General features: G+C 36.7%; 2 protein-coding genes across 4 annotated transcripts in view; both read right to left on the minus strand.

Moving 5' to 3' along the window:
- Positions 1–583: 583 nt before the first annotated feature.
- On the minus strand, positions 584–4,847 carry Snrpn (small nuclear ribonucleoprotein polypeptide N). The gene is made up of 7 exons (XM_074061694.1): positions 4,706–4,847; positions 3,541–3,692; positions 2,609–2,720; positions 2,012–2,164; positions 1,486–1,624; positions 855–980; positions 584–760 (listed from the first exon to the last, which is right to left on the minus strand). Exons 1-7 carry the CDS (start codon positions 4,706–4,708, stop codon positions 723–725), a joined length of 723 nt encoding a protein of 240 aa, XP_073917795.1. The 5' UTR covers positions 4,709–4,847; the 3' UTR covers positions 584–722.
- The window catches only part of Snurf (SNRPN upstream open reading frame), an 80,947-nt gene continuing 64,927 nt past the window's right edge, over positions 4,714–20,733 (minus strand). The window contains exons 1-4 of one of the 3 annotated variants that reach the window (XM_074061697.1): positions 17,946–18,104; positions 12,219–12,314; positions 10,754–10,905; positions 4,714–4,853 (exon numbers count right to left, since the gene is read on the minus strand). In XM_074061697.1, the coding sequence (XP_073917798.1) occupies positions 10,800–10,905; positions 12,219–12,314; positions 17,946–17,959 (216 nt within the window). In that variant the 5' untranslated portion in view covers positions 17,960–18,104 and the 3' untranslated portion in view covers positions 4,714–4,853; positions 10,754–10,799. Of the gene's footprint in view, positions 4,854–9,521; positions 9,564–10,753; positions 10,906–12,218; positions 12,315–17,945; positions 18,105–20,733 lie in introns of those variants that run through there. The other 2 variants (XM_074061696.1, XM_074061695.1) reach the window with 2 other exon arrangements.

Here is a 20,733-nt window from a genome sequence, read left to right on the forward strand (position 1 = left end):
GCCAATTATGCTGTACAAGTTATCTTTAAGTAATAAACTCAATTAATTATCTAAAACATGCAACCTTCTGCCTTCTGATGCCCAGGCATTGACACTCATTTGGTATTTACTAAATGAATACTTACTCACTGGTAGACAAAGTTCATTCCAGAATCACATCTTCTATTTGGATAGAACAGAAGCACTGCAAAAGCTGATCAACTGAGGTAAACTTCTCCCTATTTCAAATACTTTAATTTAATGAGATTAGAGTCAAAGTCAGTGCCACAATGTCTTTCAGTAATCAGGTGACCTTACAAGGCCTTTCATCTATCCCCACATTCATTCAGATACCATGAAATATTAAAAGTGAGAACTGTAAGACCATGTGTGAATGTTAGCACAATGGCCTATAAACCAATACCAGTCAATGTACAAAAAAAGGCAGGAGGCAGAAAAAGCTAGCACCATGAAAGAGAAAAAGATTCAAATAAACTTCTTAACACAAGTTACCTCATCAAAAGTAATTTCAAGACTTGAAAAATCTAGTTTCACTCTTGACCTCAACAAAATCAACAGGAATAAAAAAATATACAACAATGCCTCACAGTTTAATTGCTCAATGCATTTATTATTAGCTATCATTAATGCAGAAAGAGGGGACAAAAAGCTCACAAACAGTCTACACAAATTCACAAGATGCATTGCAGGGCAAAATGTGACTGATACAGATCAACAGTATCCTAGGGTCTTGGTGGACGCATTCCTGGGGGAGGTGGACCTGGAAAGGAAAACATAATTCCGTGAAAGTTTTTAATAGAGAACATAAGCATTCAAGGACTTGGCTGGCATTCTTGAGTTCCTATAATTCTCACCTCTAATACCTGGTGGAGGGGGTCTCATTCCTGGAGGGGGCATGCCTATTGGTGTCCCTCGAGCAGGAGGAAGTCCAATTGGTGGGCCCATTGGTGGTCTCATACCAGGTGGAGGAGCCATAATGCCTGAAAAAGAAAATAAATGACAAAGGAAAAATTATTAGAGTTCAGCCTCAAGTGATGCTCAGAGAAATGAACCTGCCAGTCTCAGCTATAATCCCAACTATTTGGGAAGCTGAGATTGGGAGGATCATAGTTCATGACACCCATCTTCAAAATAACCAGAAAAAAGGGAACTGGATGTATGGCTCAAGCAACAGTGCCTGCTTTGTAAGCTTGAAGCCCTAAGTTCAAACCCCAGTCACACCAAAATGAAAGAAATGAACTAATACCAATAAAATGATCATAGAATTTCTCTTCCAATATTCTCCCTATATGCTATTCTCAATTTAAAACCCATAGCCTTCATTCAAAAATAGTTACCTAATAGAGTGCCTAAATTCCTAATTAGGCATTTAGATTATATCTTAATAAATTATCTTATTCCAAGTATTTTGAGCTATCACTTCCTCAAGATGCCATAAAATATCTCAGATACCCAAGTTATTCTTGTTCTTAACAAATTCCTTACCTGGAGGTGGGGTTGCTCTACCTACAGGTGGGGGTGGAGTCCCCCGTCCTGGTGGGTATTGGGTTGGGGCTCCAGCAATGCTGGCAGTAGCAGCAACAGCAGCAGCTGCTACAGTGCCTCTTCCCTGTGGAGTCATTACCTGAGAAAGCATGGAGAGAAAAACAGTATTTTCAAACATAGAAAATAAACTATGGATGTGTTCTATGAGATACTAATAACCACTGAAATTTTGAAGCTACTCTACCACTGACCGAACTACATCCCTAGACCCTCACTCCCATACTTAAAAAAATATCTCTGCGTATTGACATCTACTAAGCTCTTTTGCCTTTTCAAGTCTGGCCTGGAAACCCATTTTTCTTTACTCATCATATGGCATGTTCCTCTTATCAACTTAGCTTTAATTTCACAAACATTTATTTTTGTCTGTAAATTCTTGCTAGAACATGAGCTTTAAATAGGGTTATGATGCAGTCTCAAGTTTTCTCACATTTTCTGATTAATCTAATGTCTTCCATATCCTCACCTGCTGGGATGGACCTCCAACTCCTCTGACAGGGCCTGCTAATCCAGCAGGAGCCTGGGGAATTGGTACACCTGCTGGTACTCCTCTGCCTGCTGCCCTCCCAACCCCTGGACCTCCTGCAGCTCCAGCAAGTGGTACCCGAGCAATGCCAGTCTGAAACAAGAAAAGGTATAGCATAAAGCCACATGTAGTTTTACTCAAAGATCAACTCTACCCACCATTTTCCATGCTACCTGCTTCATATTAGTTCTGTATTCAAATGAATAAATAAGCAAATGCAGCATGGAGTAACCCTCCAGATTCCTTTCAAACTGTGTAGACACATACTTGTATAATCATGCCAAATACAAATAAATTATCAACTCTTTCCATAACGTGGGCAGCACCCAGTACATAGAATAATCAAACCCCTTAATTCCTAAGAGAAGAATTGCCCAAGAACTGACAGCGCTGAGCAGTATTCTGTGACTGTTATTCTCCGACTTCAGACATCGCAAACAACGTAATGCCTATCACATTAAAGTTCAGTTCTTTATGTCAATTTAAAAAAATCTCACAAGAAAAGACAGGGTCTGTCCCGCCCTACATTTTCCTTACGTCTTTAGGAGGTGGCCCCTCCACAGTCATGGATACTAAGTTCTCCCCACGCAGCAACACAAGACCCAAAACCCGTTTTTCTTCACGCTCTGGCTGTTTTGCATTCTTTGGCCTATAAATCAGAAATAAATTTTAGTGCAATAAATTTCAGTGAATCCTAGATTACTCACTCTAAAGTACCAATAAAGACAAAAACGGACCTGTTGAAACTATTCTAGGAGTAGGGGGAGGGGAAATAAAGGAGAATGATGGAGGGGGTGAATTTAACTATGATTCATTTTAAGAACATTTGTAAATGTCAATGTACCCCAGTACAACAGCATGATTATAAAGACTAAAAAGTTGCGCACCCCTCAAAACTGCAGAATTAGTTAACATGTGCTAACAGTAAAGTCTTATTCTGTGTTTTCCAAAATGTTTCCTTGAAATTATGTATTATATAAACACTACAAAATGAATTTCTAAACCTTTTAAGACAGGCAAAAGTAATGCCTCAATTTCTATGTTAAAATGGAAAGTAATTTTTAAAAAAAATCATTCATAACTAAGGAATGGGAACAGCAATAATCAAAGGGGATACTAACTGGTAAATCATGTCCCAACTTCTCTACCATGAAAGGCAGTAATTCTTTCTCCACCAAGATTCCTTCAGTCTGAAAGACTGTTTTAGAAGACAATATTTCTCAATTTTGAAAATGCTGCAATGCTATCCAGTATTATTTGATCATATTGTACATTTTCTTATTCCCTCTAGTCTGTAATTTTTTTGGCAAGCTTAAGGTTTGGTTGTGATTACTTTAAGGCTCTACCCCAATGTAGAGAAGAGGTAGTTTCTCTACCCATTTGCTACACTTTGTAACCTCTACTGCATCTCTGACCTTGTCTTCCCTGCTGCCTCTGCCTCCCCCAACTATTACCCAAATCTGCCTTACTTGATCTTCCTGAACTCATCACAATCACAGAGAATCAAATTCATATGCTTGTCAAAAGCCTTAAAGGTGCCAATGAAGATACGGCCATCTTGCAGGATACATCTCATTCTATAGTCGATGTGCTGCAGCATCTTGCTACTCTTGCCCACAGTCTGTAAGTAGTAAAGGAGTATCAGTGATTGGCTCCATTGCATCCTAGTTTTTGAACCTTCCTTCATTTCTTCCCCAACTCCTATCCAAACTTAGTTTCTCCACTTTCTAAATATACTAAACCAAATTTGGACCTAGGCCCATTTACACTCATTTAACTAAGAAGCTTACTTCTCACAATCCTAATAAGCTTTGTATCATCACATTTTCTTGAAGATAGAGGTATCTCCAGATACCTCAGCCCAGTTCCTCCTTTGAAGCCTTCCCTTCTGAAGTATCACCTTCCTACAGAACACTTGATTCTGTGACCTGTTTCTATCACCCTACAAAATTCTTACCTGAAATCAAAAACTGCAAATCATACCAACTCAATGAAAGCATAACATAATTTTAAACTCTCCAAAGGCCTCCCAGACCCACCACACACACCACTATTACTCAACACTTGTGATCATTATTTCTCTACCCTTTCTTCTATTTCATTTTTGTTCTCCTTAAGGAACCACTGTAATTTTTATCTTATTCACATACCCTTCTGAGATTTTAATATAAAGACATGTTGCATCTATAACAATGTAATAATAATTATTATTATAATAATGGAAAACTATGAAGTATGAACAAAAAAAGGTTTCCCACACCTCACTAATTGCTAGTACTTGCAAGTGATACCTTTGTCACTGAGAATGAATGTTCTAGATTGTTAAAATCACAGAACTCTAGTTAGGATGCTGTCTCTATCCATATTCAACTGCTCTACATTAATCAATTAAAAAACCTTCTATTTTCAAGGTAGTCTGTGTCAACTGCCACCAGACCTAAAAAGTCACCTATCAACAGGATTGTCCCTTAAAACTATAATCATGGTCAAAAACTACCTTATTTCTTGAATCATGGAATATGTATTCACCTCCATAGTTTAAACTCTATTTCTTTCAGAACTCAACATATTGGGAAGTCATCATTTTGGACCATTATACCAGCTAACATCCAACTGCTGTAATGTACATCTTACCATGATTGCTGTTCCACAAAATCCGGTGTTGACAGTTAAGATTTCAGGATCCTTAATACCTAGGGGAAGGCTATATATAAAGGTATGATGCAGGTTCTCCTAGAAACAATGCAAGCTGGGCAGAAGCTTCACAAACAGTGGGTGGATCCTGCAGAGGAAAGCATGTTATAGCTGCACTACAATCTAAAATGCTTTTAAAAAGGCAATTTTCCAAAACAATTCACCACAGCACACATATTCCAAAAATATTCATCCTCCCAGTTTCCATTTCCAAAATTTACAACTAGCTCAACACCTAAAGTTTTTCAATTGTATATTCTTTCCTTTCAAGTCCTTTCAAAATGACGTTAAATAATCTTTCCTTACCAAGAATCTCCTTAAAACTTCCAATGGAACCAAATCAAACAGTATTATACAGTGTCTCAAACGGCTGATCATACTAACTACAAAGTAAAACACAAATTGGGGTGTGTGTGTGTATATGTGTGTGTGTGTGTTGTTTTGTTGTTGTTTAGACAGTGTTTCACTATGTATCCCAGGCTATCCTGGAATTCAGGTTCCTCCTGCCTCAACATCCTAAGTGCCTAAATTACAGGACATAATGCCCAAATTAAACTGTATCATTTTAAGATGAGAATTTGGATTCAGACAATTAGAGCAGCATTTTATAATAGCTGATGTAACTGCACTTTTTTTGTGAGACAGCATCTTATTAAGTAGCTCAGGCTGGGCTCAAACTTTAAGTCCTACTGCCTCAGCTTCCCAGGTACTAAGTACCTGCAAACATCACCACACTCAGCATAACTGTACTTTGAATGGCACAAAAACTTCCAATAGGATTGTTTTCCACAATTCTTCATAGATATCATTTGGCAACAGCAAATTAAACTGATTAGGTCATTTTAAAATTCCTCAGCTAGGGATCAATCCCAGTGCCTCATGCATACTAGGTAAGTACTCTATCATTGAACTATACTCCCAGCCCAAGTAGGTGAATATTTAGAATCATTTACTTCAATACATTAAAACCAAAAATAGAACCTAAGAACAAAATAAATGAAAGTTTTGAGGCCTTTCCATGTAGAAATATGTAGTTTGAATAGAGAATATAATGGTATGAAAGTAATACTTCAAGTAAGGACGTATAATGTAGAATGAATACTTCCCTGTGATTCCAATTTTTCTTTAAATTTGCAATCCTCCTGCCTCAGCTTTCTGAGCAGCTGGGAATACAGGCAAGTACCACAGTGCCCAAACACTGATTCCAAAAATTTAATTGCAGTTGTATTAGTTCCATGAGAACTTTTTAAAGTAGGAATTTGTAATCTTCTTAAATGTAGAAGTTGTATTAGGCTAACATACACAGACAAATGTACTAGGTGCCAAAAGATTTCAGTGTACAGATACCCCAACCAGCCTCAGTTGAAATTATTTTCACATCATGAAGATGTTTAGTCATTACCCACACTTCTTGGATATTTGTTGCAGAAACAACAGATCTAAACAAGACTTCATTGTTAAAAAGTTTGGAAGGCCAATTACTGTGCAGTCCAGAATCCTAACAATTTGAGGCTAACCAACCCTATATCCCCATAATATACTGCTACCCAGTATACGTAAATATAAAGGAAGAATATGCATCGTGGGGTTTGCAGTATGACCTTAAGAAAGGGTTGTCCATGGTACTGGATATGTAATATATACAAAAAAATACCTGTAGAAATAGAAATTAAGTTTCGCATAGAAATCAGGAGTTCCTGCCTAGAAGAGTTAAAAAAAAAAAGGATTCCCTTAAGGAGATGGAATTTGAAATTTAGGAAAAGTTCTCTCTCATCCATAATTATGGCACACCATAATTTGAACCCTTGTTAAAGGTAAGAAAATAAATCACTTTGTATAATGATCAAATTTACCTCTACAGCAAAGGAGGAATAAAAAGCACTTAATAAGGAAGAGGACAGGAGTAGTAGGAGAGTCACAAGAAATGATGGATGAGAAGTCACAGTGTATCTTCTCAGATCAAAGGGCATGTGGCAAATGAAAAACCTGGGTTACTCAAAGAAAATAAAGTTCTCAAACTTTCAGAATGTGTGCACTTTCAAATATAAACCTACTGTAAGTTAAAACTAAAAGATAACAAGGCTTGACCAAACACATACAATTAATTAAACATCATGGAGTTCATTCAACTCTATTAAAATCTGAAATTATGACAGACTCACTATAGAAAAATGTGCACAATTAGCAATGAGTAATGGGAGACAATACAACTGAATGCAAAATGCTCACCCACAAAGTAATACCAATTAAAACCATAAAAAATTTCTCTTCAGAATATTAACAAGAAATAAAGGAAAATACTCTGAGAAACAGTCTAATAATTTTTATGGTAACCATCATGCCCTGGGATGCTCTTATGAGATGATGTAACACAATATTGACAATCATACTAAAACCAAAAAAACCTCATACATCCTACATGTCAAACTTGATACTTTACTAAATTTTTAAATACCAAAAATATATAGAACTACAGGCTGTGAATCCCAAACTGCTTAGAAGTAGAAATGGTCTGTAATTTTTTTAAGAATAGGGAATATTCATATATATATGAAATATATATATATATATATAATGTAAATGAGATACATTGATCGATTGATGGGACCCAAACTGAAACACAAACCTCATTTGATTTATTTATACATTACACACATAGCCCGAAGGTAAATTTGATACAAGCCTTATAATTATTTTGACCTTTCAACAAAGTGTTTGGTTTTTTTCTTTTTTTGTTGTTTGAAACAGGGTCTATGTAGCCTAGAATGACCTCAAACTTATGATTCTCTTCAATCTATATTCTGAATACTGTACTACTGGGATTACAGGAATGCATCACCACATACCTGGCTTGAAAAGAGTTTAATTGTATGCAATTTTCCACTTATAGCATCATAATGGTGCCCGAAGTTTCATATTTTGGAACACTTTGGATTTTCTAGATTAAGGATACTCAAACTGATTTTACTTTCCCACTTTTATGGCTATCAAGTAGTTTATAATATAATGAAAGAAAAAGAAAAGGTTATCAATTGCTAACATTAGAAAAAACTACCCTTCTATCTATACTGCTTACATGAGTCTTAGATCTTTGCCTTAGTCCAGAAGTACGTATTTTTCTACCAAGTGTAATGTGCAATTCATAAATTCATGTCATATTCTTCCTATGCCACACCTTTCTCTACGACACTCTTTAGTATCAATGCTACCTTATATTTTGTTCTGTTTTGCATTTGGTTCTGCAAAACAAGGTACTGAAGTTTGAACTGAGGGTCTACACTTTGAGCCACTACACCAGCCCTTTGTGAAGTATTTTTTCAAGATAGGGTCTTGGGAATTATTTACCTGGGCTAGCTTCAAACCATGGTCCTCCTGATCTCTGCCTCCTGAGTAATTAGGATTACAGGAGTGAGCCACCACCACCCAGATTCAACAAACTATTTTTAAGGAGAACAACATCTTAAAATTTTATGTGGTGCCTATCCTTTAATCTGTCATACTATTCAAACTGCCACTATAGCATATGCAGTCACAGACTTTATATACACCATGTTCTGATATATTTTATTTACAAAAAGGTTGTAGATGATATGCTTCACCAATCCATGACATAAAGAAATCCAATACCAATACCATTTAGGTAGAACATTTAATTTAGAGTAGAATAAACAAGATAAATTATCAAAAAATTAAATGGTTCCACTTGCAGATCATAATGTATAATTTTTATTATTACACATAGAAATTAAGAGAACTTGTGAATTGAAGAAGCTAGAAAATTCTTAGGTAAAAACATCAATTGTAGGTGGACATGGGAAGATCAAAGTACCAGGGTGGCCCTAGGCAAAAGTAGAAATACTATCTAAAAAGTTAAAGCAGAGGTGCTGGGGAGGCTCAATCTTATATCCCAACTACTCAGGACTCAAAGCAGTCAGTCAGGGCAAACAGTCCTCGAGGTGGTATCTCATCAATGCCCAACACAAAAAATGGTTGGTGGAATGGCAGAGCACCTGCCCAGCAAGAATGTGTCCTAAAATTCAAACCCCAGTACTAGAAAAAGAAAATTGAATCAAAAAGAGATGGGAATGCGAGCCAAGAAGTAGAGTGCTTTCCTAGCAAGGTGAGGCCCTGAGTTCAATCCCAATACAGTAAAAAAAATTTATTTAATTGTATCCAGGCATGGTGGCACATATCTGTTAATCCCAGAACTCACAAAACTGAGGCATGAGGATTTTGAGGTCAAGGCCAAACTAGGCTACATAAGGAGACCCTATCTCAAAAATTTTTTTAAAAATCAATTGTGTATACCAACTCACTGAAAAATGACTTTATTCTGGGGAGCCTTGGAGATAATCAAATTCTACTATCTATTTACAACAAGTTCATGTAATTACTACACCAAGACCAAGTAATTACTAAATGTTGGATATAAAGAATTCGAAAATCAATTTCTCAGAAAAGTTGGTCTCTTCAAAGTAAACTCAAAATGGTGGTGATAAATTCATGTGAATGGGCATTGTTTTAAAACCAAAAACAAAGAAAATAAAATGGAAATCATCCATAAACCTCCTTCTTCTTAGATCTTCAATTTTCTAAAATATGTATTAGTTAAATCACCAGGAATAAAGACACTGCAATCTTAAAATAAAAAAAAATTCAAAAGAAAAACAAAGTACTAACTCAAATTTCTCAGTAGTTTTTGAAAAAACTGGAAACAACCAACATAAAAGAACAAACTCAATAAATCTACATCACATTGAAAAATTATAGATCGTATCTTTATTACATTATCTGCTGGCTAAAGAGGAAATACATTGATGAGAAAAGAAAAGTGAGAAAAAGACAAAACAAAGATATAATTAGTAAATTTCCATGGGAAATTACTCATTGGTAATGAATGTGACATGCATTTACATCATTTACATCCACTGAATTGTAATTAATTAAATGCTATCAAAGTGTTCTGTTAACTGGGTCACTACTCTTAAAGGTAATGAAAACTAACAATACTTTGCAAACTATTAACAAAAAATAAAGTCTCTAACAAAAGTGAATTAGAAAACATTGATCAAGACATTCAACATCCATTCATACTGACTTTTCCATATAAACATGAAAATTAATGCAGAATAAAATTTCCTAAAAGATGAACTATAGGGGCAGAGGCATGGCTGAAGATTAGAGCACTTGCCTAGCAAGTGTGAAACCTTGATTTCAATCTCCATGACTGCCAAAAAAGAAAACTATATTTGACAACTAATCATAGCCTAGTATCTCCATAAAATGCACTATAAATATTATAATCCATTAACATGACAAGTGTCAGGGCAAGGACATTAAGGTCATACTTCTACTGCCTTAAATTTTATTCAATGTATTTATTGTATGAATCTATTTTTATGGTGCTTAGGTGTAGAAGCTATTATGAAAAAAAAATTGGTGGGACTGGAGTTTGAAGTCAGAGGCTTCATACTTACAAAGCAAGGCTCTTCAGCTTAAGTCACAACTTCAGTTCATTGTGCTGTGGCTATTTTAGAGATAGGGTCTCCAAACTATTTGCCCACGTTGGTCTAGAATGGCAATCCTCCTTATGTTAGCCTTCTAAATAGTTAAGATTAAAGGTGTGAGCCTCGCACAGGAAATCAATGTGAGTCAATGCCCTGTATAGCTATCCTTATCTCAACCAGCAAAAACCCTTGTTCCTTCCTACTATTGCTTATACTCTCTCTACAACAAAATTAGAAATAAGGGCAAAATAGTTTCTGCTGGGTATTGAGGGGGTGGGGGGGAGAGCGAGGGGGTAGAGTGGGTGGTAAGGGAGGGGGTGGGGGCAGGGGGGTGAAATGATCCAAGCCTTGTATGCACATATGAATAAAAAAAAGGTGTGAGCCATCAGTTCCTAGCTAGTGAAATTATTTTAATATCAATTAAACTACAAATCCCATGCTTTAATATTTTATTTCTGATTATTTCAGTATCCGCTCTAACCTGGTTTTATTCCTGAAATCAGCTACCTTGATGTTCCAATAATGCTTTAACCACCTCTTGGTGTCTCAGCTAAGAAGGCCTGTCTCAGTTCCGCTTGGAAATCCACCACAGGAATCTGTTGCTGCTGAGAACGCCTTGGGTATAACTGACACCTATGACAAGAGCACAATATATACATGTGACAAAAAGTCATTTATAGATAGATATAGATAACGATGTGAAAAATACATTATATTTTAACAGACCCTCCTTTTGGGTTATATCATGTCATTCCGTTTATGATTTAGCTATGAACTAAGCAGCAGTCTCTGAACACAGAAATAACTTAAGAAACTAGTGGATACTTACTCTGCATGTGAATATATTATAAGAAATGAAAACCCAAGAGCTATTATTACCCATGTAGAAATACCTACAGCACCATACCATCATCCATTTTCCAATTATACAATATGGAAACTACTCATTCTCCTATGGTAGGGGTGAGATTTGCTAAAGAATTTTCAGTGAGACATCAAAGACGTCATCCATATTCATCCTAAGAAGTCACTACTTTCAGAGTCAAAGATATTTAGGAGCACGCATCTAGTAGTAAGCACATAATGACAGGAAAGCACAAGGTTCATCTGTATGGGTCAGGTAACTTCACTGTGAATATGATCTTGAGAAGGGAAAGATGTAGGAAATGATACAATACTAGATAGCAAGAAAGGTGAGATATGAGGAACAGGAGGAAGGAAACACCAGCAATTCTGTTCTTGTTGATAAGGGAAAGAAAAGACACATAAAATACATACAAAATACATACATATATAAGAAAATAATCACAAGAAGCTAGATTTGGAAATGGAACTATATTGAATTTCAATAAGCTTTAGCCAAGTGCCAGTGCCAGTGGCTCATGCCTGTAATCCTTGCTTTTCAGGAGGCAGAGATCAGGAGGATCAAGGTTCAAAGTCAGCCAGGCAAATATTTCAAGTGACCGTATCTCAAAAAAACAACCTATCACAAAAAAGGCTGGTAAGTAACTCAAGGTGTAGGCCTCAGTTCAAACCCAAGTACCACATTAAAAAAATTTTTTAGCTGGACAAAATGCACTCCCCTAAAAAACATTTTTAAAACAATAACAAATACATACATTAATGTGTCTTTAATGCACATAAAAACTTACAAGCACACAGAATGAGTTAATTATATAAAGTAGAAATAACTTAAATATTCATATTCTAAAGAATAAATACAGAATTTATGAAAGTATCAACCCATACTCACATATAGAAAAAAGGAAATCAGAGGTTAAGTTAGAACACACAGAGATGATTTCATTGTTTTGCTGCATCTGAATTATATGCATCTGTTACTAAAATTAAATTTAAATTCATTTTATCACTTTGTTGTTTGATATGTTATTTTAATCTCAAACAGGATTCTAATCTTAATTGGTTCTCAACCCAACTGTACTTACTCTTGGTTGCTCAGTGAGGCTGTCCTCCTTCTTTTGACTTGGACTTCCACCTCTGGCACGTGCTGTTCTGTAGTTCGTCTCAGGTGTAAGCGATCCCTGAAATAAAGAAAAATTTGCTGGACAGACTTCATTGACTGAAACACTTTTTTTAAAGGTAACATTCTGATCTACATTTAAACTATATTTAATATGATGCAATTTAAGTGCCCACAATCTAATTAAAACAAATTAAAATATTAGAAGATCTTACACTTCAGTTAAGTTCTATGCTTTTAGAAGTCCATCCTATCAGAAAATCTGGTTTAGAAAGATCAGAAAATGAAGTAAAATAATATATTAACTTTTATCTATGATCCATACAAACATAAGAACATGTTTATAGATTTATATATATATAAATACACATATACATGTAACAGGCACACATATCAACAGGTATAAACAAAACATACCACCAATATCTACTTACTCTCCCCACCAAAAATGGCAAACCAGTCTGGGAAAATATTTTTTATAACAATAATCCTTTTATATAGTAGGAATAATAAAACTTAAGTCACAAAATTTCAGTAAAAAATTTTCTAATGCAAATGTTGTGTTCTTAGGATTTGCAAAACAGCTTCTTAAAAAAGGTATCAACATGAGAAAAAAATACACCATGTTAATATTCACAAAATGGCTGCTCTAGGAAACTTGAGAATCAAACTGCCCACTTGAGGCAGCCATGTGAAGAAGTACATGAGCCATTCATAAAACTGCAACTTACAAATACCGAACCAGAAAGAACAGAAGAAAAGGCTTTTTACAAAATTCATTCCAATAAAATCTGAAAGGCAGAACTCAAAAAGTAATTTTCTAAACCTTATATAATTTTAAAAGGAGTGTTAGATTTTTAAAAGTAATATTCATCCCAGTTGTTTTGCTATTTTTAAGAACTTTATGGTTCCAATGGAGCCATGGAAATAATTTTAAATTAAGTACACATACATATTCGGTTTTTAAGTAGTAAAATTTTATAGATTACTAATCTTAGTGATCTTTGATTGGGCAAAATAGTCCCTTAATTGTGATTTAAATTAAAAGTAACTTATGAAATAAGTAGGTAAATTTGAATTTAACAAGGACACTAAACAGAGTGAAACAACAACCAGGAGAAAGAAACAAAATATAGTTCATGGGAATCTAATTTCCAAAACAAAATAAAAACCATCAGACAACAGAAAATGGGTAGGGCTTTAGGAAGTGATCAATTTATGGCACAGAATGTGATGGTGTCAAAATTGTATACTTATCTCCTAACACCAATTTACATACATTAAATATTGTATTTGTATGTCAATCATAGTTCAATAAAGTGATTTTTCAGTCTTGAAATCAGAATATAATGAATTCTTACAACTAAATAAAAACACAAAATCTATTTTCAAGATGGCTATAAAGGTTCTGAATAGACTATTTTCCAAATAAGATATACAAGTGGCTAATTAGCACATGAGAATATTACAACATAAGGTTATTTGAGAAATGGAAATTCCTCTAACAATTCATATCTATTCCTTAACATGAAAAGGATTCAGTTTAAGACAACAGTCATCATACAATAATATTCCATTATGTTAATTTTCCAAATTAAACTTATTTTAAAACTAAATATAAAATCATTATGAATTTTATTTCGAAAGCATTGAAGTTAACTGCACATACAGTCATATGCAAACAGATACATTTATGAACTTCCTGCCTTCATTCCAATACAGAAACAAACATTACAGAAAATTACCAGTTAATGGAAAAATTTTATAAAACATTCAAAATGCTTTATACTTTAAAAGTCCAATGATGGTATCAGGGATAATAAAATAAAAACAGGAAAATACTATGATACCCTGCTAGTCTGCATTTGCTTAACATAAGAAAAACATGCTTCCAAAACAAAACTTCTGGGTCAGCTAGTATTCAACAATTTTAAGACAAAATAGCCAACTTCTATGTCCTACCTTTAACAGCTTATGAGGCTGGCAGTAACACTCACTCAGTCTTTCTGGCTATGAGCTACAAAAGTGAAATGGGGAGACAAGGCCAGGGAAAAATCCTAAGCCATACAGAGGAAACATGCTTAAAAACTGTTTTGGTCAGCACTTACACTTTGTTTTTAATTTTTCATAAAACCTGAAGACTAAATGAGAAGAATTTTAAGTTCTCAGCCATCCTGAGCTGTCTAGTGAATTCATGGCAATCATGGGCTACAGAGAAAGATCCCGTTTCTAATGAAAAAACAAAAAACAAAAAAACCTCAAAGAATTCTTCCTAAAAATAGTTAAGTAACAGAGCATAGTAACAAATACAACATATTAAGTTAGAAGATCACACTTTAAATGTGAATTGTTTTTGGAATAGAAAAAAGAATATTAAGAAAGGAGGGAGAAATAAACATGTAAATGGGGAAGTACTAGTCATGAAACAGTGACCAGATATAAAATGGAAATCAAGTTAACATAAAATAAGTTCTCTGAATAAAACAGGTAAAACTCTGCCCTGAAGAGCAATATAAGGGTCCCTCTAATAAAATTCACTCATCTAAATCAGAGGAAGGACACACACACCCTACCTACAAAAGGCCCTAGAAATGCCAGGCGCTACAATCCCAGCACTTTGGAGGTTGAAGCAGGCAGCAGTACTGCTATGTAGTTAAGACCCTGTCCCCCCCCCCCAAAAAAAAGAAAAGAAAAAAAAAACCTACCACTAAGCCAAATACTCATTGGTTATGGGTTATGGCATATTTTGTATTTTGAAAGAGGATGAGGCCTTTCCAAAGAAATCCACCATATTGGGATCCTGAGCCTGAATCAAAGATTACAAAATAGAAAAAAGACTACAATGGTTTGTAGTCACAAAAACAGAAGTTAAACCAAAATATATCTAAATAAATATCTTCCTACAAACTGACAAAAGTGGGTAAATAATAAATATCAGACACAAAATTTCAAAGTTATGCTACTTTTCAAACTATTTGCAGTCTGAAGGCTGAAGTATGAAGATAGCAAAAGCCATCCTGGGGTAAGTATCCAGATTTTGTCTCACAAACACTACTCAAAAATAAAGAGTTAATTAACTCCAGAACAAAGCTTTTCCACTTCCTAGACTGACTATTTCTGTTTATTACAACACAGGTCAATCAGATACACAACTATAATGGAAGAAAACCAGATGAAAAAAAGATAAAAGGCAATCACATGGAGACACCTGAAAAAAAGAAAAATCCTTAAAGTAAAAATGATATAAAACCTAATGTTAGTGGCACATGACTCTAATTCCAGTACTCTATAGGCAAAGGAAAGACCCCCAGCTTGACGGGAAATCTGGGCTATACAGAGACCCTGTTTCAAAAATTAAATGTCAAACTATTAAGAGAAGTGGAATATAAGATATGCAGAGGTTTTTTTTGGCATTACTAGAGTTTGAAGTCAGGCTAGATTGGCATTCTAATACTTGAGCCACGCCCCCATCCCTGATTCCTTTTTCTTTGATCAAATTTTCACACTGCAAGGCTAGATTGATGGCTCAGGTAGTAAAGAGCCTATCCAGCAAGTTCAGCGCCCTGAGTTCAAACCCTAGGACCACCAAAAACAACAACATAAAATCCCCACAAATTTTCAGATTACCTCCAACTTCAAAAATTATAAAGTGTATTAATTTTAAAGTCCAAAAAGACAATAGTCATGAGAAATATTTCTGACATCATTCATACACCAGAAAAATCGTATTCCCTTTTCTCTCATTAAAGTTAATTGATCTTACCTACTCAGGAGGGTCAAAACCTAGACTTGGTTGGGACCACACCTTGACCAATGGCAAAAGGAGTTATATCAGGGGTTACTACAGAATCTGCTTTGAAAGTGGATGATCAGACTTAACACAACAAAATAAAGGAGAATCTACAAAAATGAAAAGTAGGCTTTTTAAAAAATGTAAAATCTCTACCCAGTGATGAAGGCTCCCTAAAGCAGCACATCAAGTTCTGGGGCGGCAGCACTTTTCATGACATACAGACACTCTATTTATTCCAGCCTACTATCGAACAGAAAAGCTGGGCCAGAGGGCACCTGCCATCCCACACAGAGGCTGTAGGAATCCCTCCCATTCCTCTCCAGTCCTCCACAGGGGCACTATGGTGAGGAGAAATGCTGCCAAGCTGGCTAGGTAGAGCCTGGACAGCCCAGTTTCCTCCTCCCCTTCCAATGTGCCCTAGTGAAGAAAGAGGGGGGGGCAGCAACTGTAACACCTAGGTGAAGTGATGACTGCCTCCTCTTCATGCCAACACAACACAATCCCCCAACCAGCCCCCTCCATGCCCCAACTCAGGCGGAGGCCATCTTCCCTATTGCGCCTGCGTACAATGTGCCCTTTCCCACTGCAGCACTTTGAGGGGGGCAGCCAGGCATGGAGGGCGGGCTCCCGTCTTCACCACTAAACTTTGGGAGGGTGTGGCTGAATTTCTAGACGGGCAGACTGAGCAGACATACGCAGACAGCCACCCCTTGCGGCAATGTGAGGAGTGGGCAACCGACTACCCCCCCAGCCGCGCCTGCGCAAACAAGTGTCTCTGCACCAGCGGCCATCTTGGGGGAACCTACAATGGCGTTGTCTAGGGATCTATAAACCGCCCACCTGCAACCCTAAAATAGACTAGATTTCAAGCATCAAGAAAAACAATGACAAAAAGGGGGACACATTGTGGTGTCACCTCCTACATTTGTCACAGGATGCATAAAATCAAGTTCTGAAATTTCTCTATTTTATACAATAGCCACAGGTAAAAATATGCAAAAAAAAAAAAAGAACCAAACGTTTCTGCAAACATCACTATTACAGGAGTGGAGAGGATTATTTTTTTTAAGTGCCAATCTTAATATGGAATCAAGACCACAGAAAAATTATCATCCTAAAATCTTTCCTCTTGGCTGCGCCATCCCCACTTCTCATCCCCACCCCCATCGCAGAGGTCATTCCACTGAGCCTGTCACTCACTTCAGACACCCAAGTGACCACAATACCAGCCCAAGAAGTCCGCAACGAACCCTCCTTCCTCCCCTCCCTCTCAGGGACACTTTGGATGCCTTGGTGTCTGCTCTGCGACCACCGCCATACAGACCTTAACCCCGACCGCTTCCTGCCAATCACCTGAGAAACCTCAGCAGCCCCAAAACAATATGGTCAGTGAGATCTAGATCTGCCCACCCGCCCTAACCCCGCAGTCACCCTTGTAGTGTCCCTGAGCCACAGCTGTACCCGTGCCAGCCGCAGTCCCTGCGTCACACCCCAGTGCCATGTAATGGACCCTCTCCCTCGGGTCGGTCTCCTTGGCTTACCATCCCCCAAATATCAGCAAATCATCTTCCCTCAAACTGCGCTACAGCCATCCCCCAACCTCCCAAAACACCGCCATAGATAACATTCAGCAAGTCCCTCAGAATCAAAGGACAAATGTCCACCCATGAAAAGACCTGTGGTTACACGATAGAAAAGACGGTAGGTTAGAAACTGCACACACAATGCGGTCGGGAAAACACCGGGCGGCACCGCTGAGTCCCAAGCCTTCAAATGTGTCCAATCAGGTTCTCTGGAACCAAGGACTTTAGCTGCAGAATTCCCTGATTATACGTTGGAATATTCAAGGAAGGAAGAAGAACGTTCTCAAGGAAAGAAGGGAAGCAACCCACGGCTGACCTTGCTCGCTCCATCGCGTCGCTAACCGCTACTCAGAAGCAGACGTCATGCATCTCCAGCAGCCTCTCCGCTCTGCGCAGCGCTCGCTGCAGCAGCTCGGGCTTATCGTGCCGCCGGTCGCGCGTGCGCACCAGCCCAAAATAGTGCCGCGCATGCGCGGACTTTTGCCGCAATGCAGAGGATCCAGCGTCCTCGCTGACCGCAACCACCAAGGAACACAGCACTGCCAGACCTCAAACATTCATATCAATGGTGCCTTGAGTGAGCGTTTTCAGAAATCACTGTCAGCCAGGGATTAGTGGATTTATGTACTATTTTTTAAATATAATAGTAAATAATTCTTGGTTCCCAAGAAGTCATTGCAGGTATCACTGGCAAAATAACTAATTTACAAACATCCTAGGCTCTTCTTTATTTTTAAAACTATTAATCATTTTGGGTTTTTTTTAGCTGTGCTGGAATTTGGACTCAGGGCCTCACACTTGCTAGGCAGGTGCTCTACTGTTGGAGCTCACCTCCAGTTAGGTCTTTCTTCTATGTGGTATGAAAAGTGGTTTGATTCCAGCACTTGGAAGTCTGGAGCAGGAGAAAGGAGATTTCCAAGGCCACACTATGCTAAGTAGTGACACCCGCTTTAAAAAAGTTAAGTAAACCAAAGTGGCAAAAAGTACGACAGACGCTTGACATCATATCCAGAAGAAAATATCCTGAGTCTTAAAAGTGCTATTGTTTAAATTTGACAGGATTTGATTTGTTTTGCTGTTTTCTATATTTTTATGGCAAAATCACTCTCCCCTAAATCATGATATAATTAAGCTCTTCAATGTAGGATCTAAAGAACATTCAATTATGAAAATTATCTATTCCTGTGTAAAACAACATGAATTTGGGTTCCTACCTAAAATCTAAAAACAAGAAGATTTCCTTTGCTACTGTTTGAATATGTAAATTACCAATTATCAATGACAGCTAGAGTGGGAAAAAACAGGACATTTCAAAGAATATTAGAGAACAAAACTGCCTGCAGATGTAGTGTGCATTGTTAACTCCAAAATGCAGGTATTTGTGTAGCTGGGGAAAGACAATGCTGAGGATAAAACCCTAAGGAAACAATCCGGAAGCTACATTTTCATACTGTTTTACATATATTTACCCTTTCTTATTGTCAAAGAACAGGGAAATGGGGTGCACTAATGGGGATTTATTTTCTTTCTTATTTTAATGGTACTGGGGTTTGGGGGCCTACAACTTAAGCCAGTTCAACAGCCCTTTTTTGTGATTTTTTTTTTTTGAGATAGGGTTGCAAGAACTATTTGCCCAGGCTGGCTTTGAACTATGATCCTTCTGGGCAGCTAGTATTACAGGTGTGAGCCACCAGAGCCCAGCTATGGGGATTTTTTTCTTGGCCAAAATTCCCTCCTTGACCCTTTTCTTCAACTATAGCTCAGTTGCCAAAAAGCCTCAAGGTTGCAGAGATATAATAATGCTGAGATTTGTCATAACAAACTATGTATTGGTACTCCAAAAACAGATGAAGAAATTCATGGATATATAAAGAATGTCAGATAATATTCCTGGTACAAACATGAACTACATAAAAGTGTCAATGTTTGGGCTATGAATGAGGCTCAATAATAGAGCTTTAGTGTAGCATGAACAAGGTCCTGTATTCAATCCAGGAAATTGCCAATATTCAATAGTTTTTCATCTAAAAATTACAATTTCTAATAGTTATTTTTTACATGTTTGTATAAAGTAACATTGAAAGTTGACTTTGATCTTCAGATCAAATTACAAAATAAAATGGAAAACTATATGAAGGTGCATCAAGCAATTATGTTTATTTGCACCCTTGAAAAATTAAGAAAGAGATGCTGGAGGTATGGTTCAAGTTGCACAGTGCCTGCCTACCAAGAGCAAGACCCTGAGTTCAAACTCCATTACCGAACACACACACACACACACACACACACACACACACACACACACACACACAAAAGAATTAGGAAAGAATATACACCACATAATCTAGTGTTTGAAAACCATACCTTTTGATTCAGGCTTTTTTGATTCGAATTTTCTAGCTCTGATGCTTAGCATCAGTGTTAAGTTGAACAAGTTCCTTAACATTCTGTATATAGTTTTCCTTATTGTTAAAGTAAGGTCTATTGTGTTTATCTCATGCAATTGTTTAATAATTTAAAAGTCAATAACACACATTCAGAACAAGTCCTAGTACAGACTATAAGCACCTGTTGGCTTTTAAAAAATTGCACCAAATGTTTTAGTGGAATATCATTTGGGAGTAAGAATTGGGTACATATTTTTTTGTTATTATTGTTAACTTAAGTCAATGTCTTATTCAGATTTTCTCAGTTTTTTGAGTTATTGGGATTTGAACTCAGGGTTTTACATTTGCTAGGCAGGCGCTCTAACACTTGAGCCACTCTGCCAGCCATTTTTATGTGTTGGGTATTTTCAAAATAGGGTCTACAAATTATATGCCCATGCTGACTTAAAAACTGCAGAGATCCTCATGATCTCTGCTTCCTGAGAAGTTAGGATTACAGTTGTGAGCCATTGGTGCTCAACTATAACATCCAATTTTCAATGAAGAATGACACACATTACAGTCATGTTTCTTGGGATCCTTTTGGATATGACAACTTGAGCATTTTTTTTAACTTTCTACAGTGCTTTCTACTTTTTTAGGGATTATGAGTTACTTTTGCAATTGCAGTATAAATATTAGATAAAATCATATTTAATTTTCAACTCTAATGTACTT

This window comes from Castor canadensis, chromosome 19, assembly GCF_047511655.1.
Source record: "Castor canadensis chromosome 19, mCasCan1.hap1v2, whole genome shotgun sequence".
Taxonomy (NCBI): Eukaryota; Metazoa; Chordata; class Mammalia; order Rodentia; family Castoridae; genus Castor; species Castor canadensis.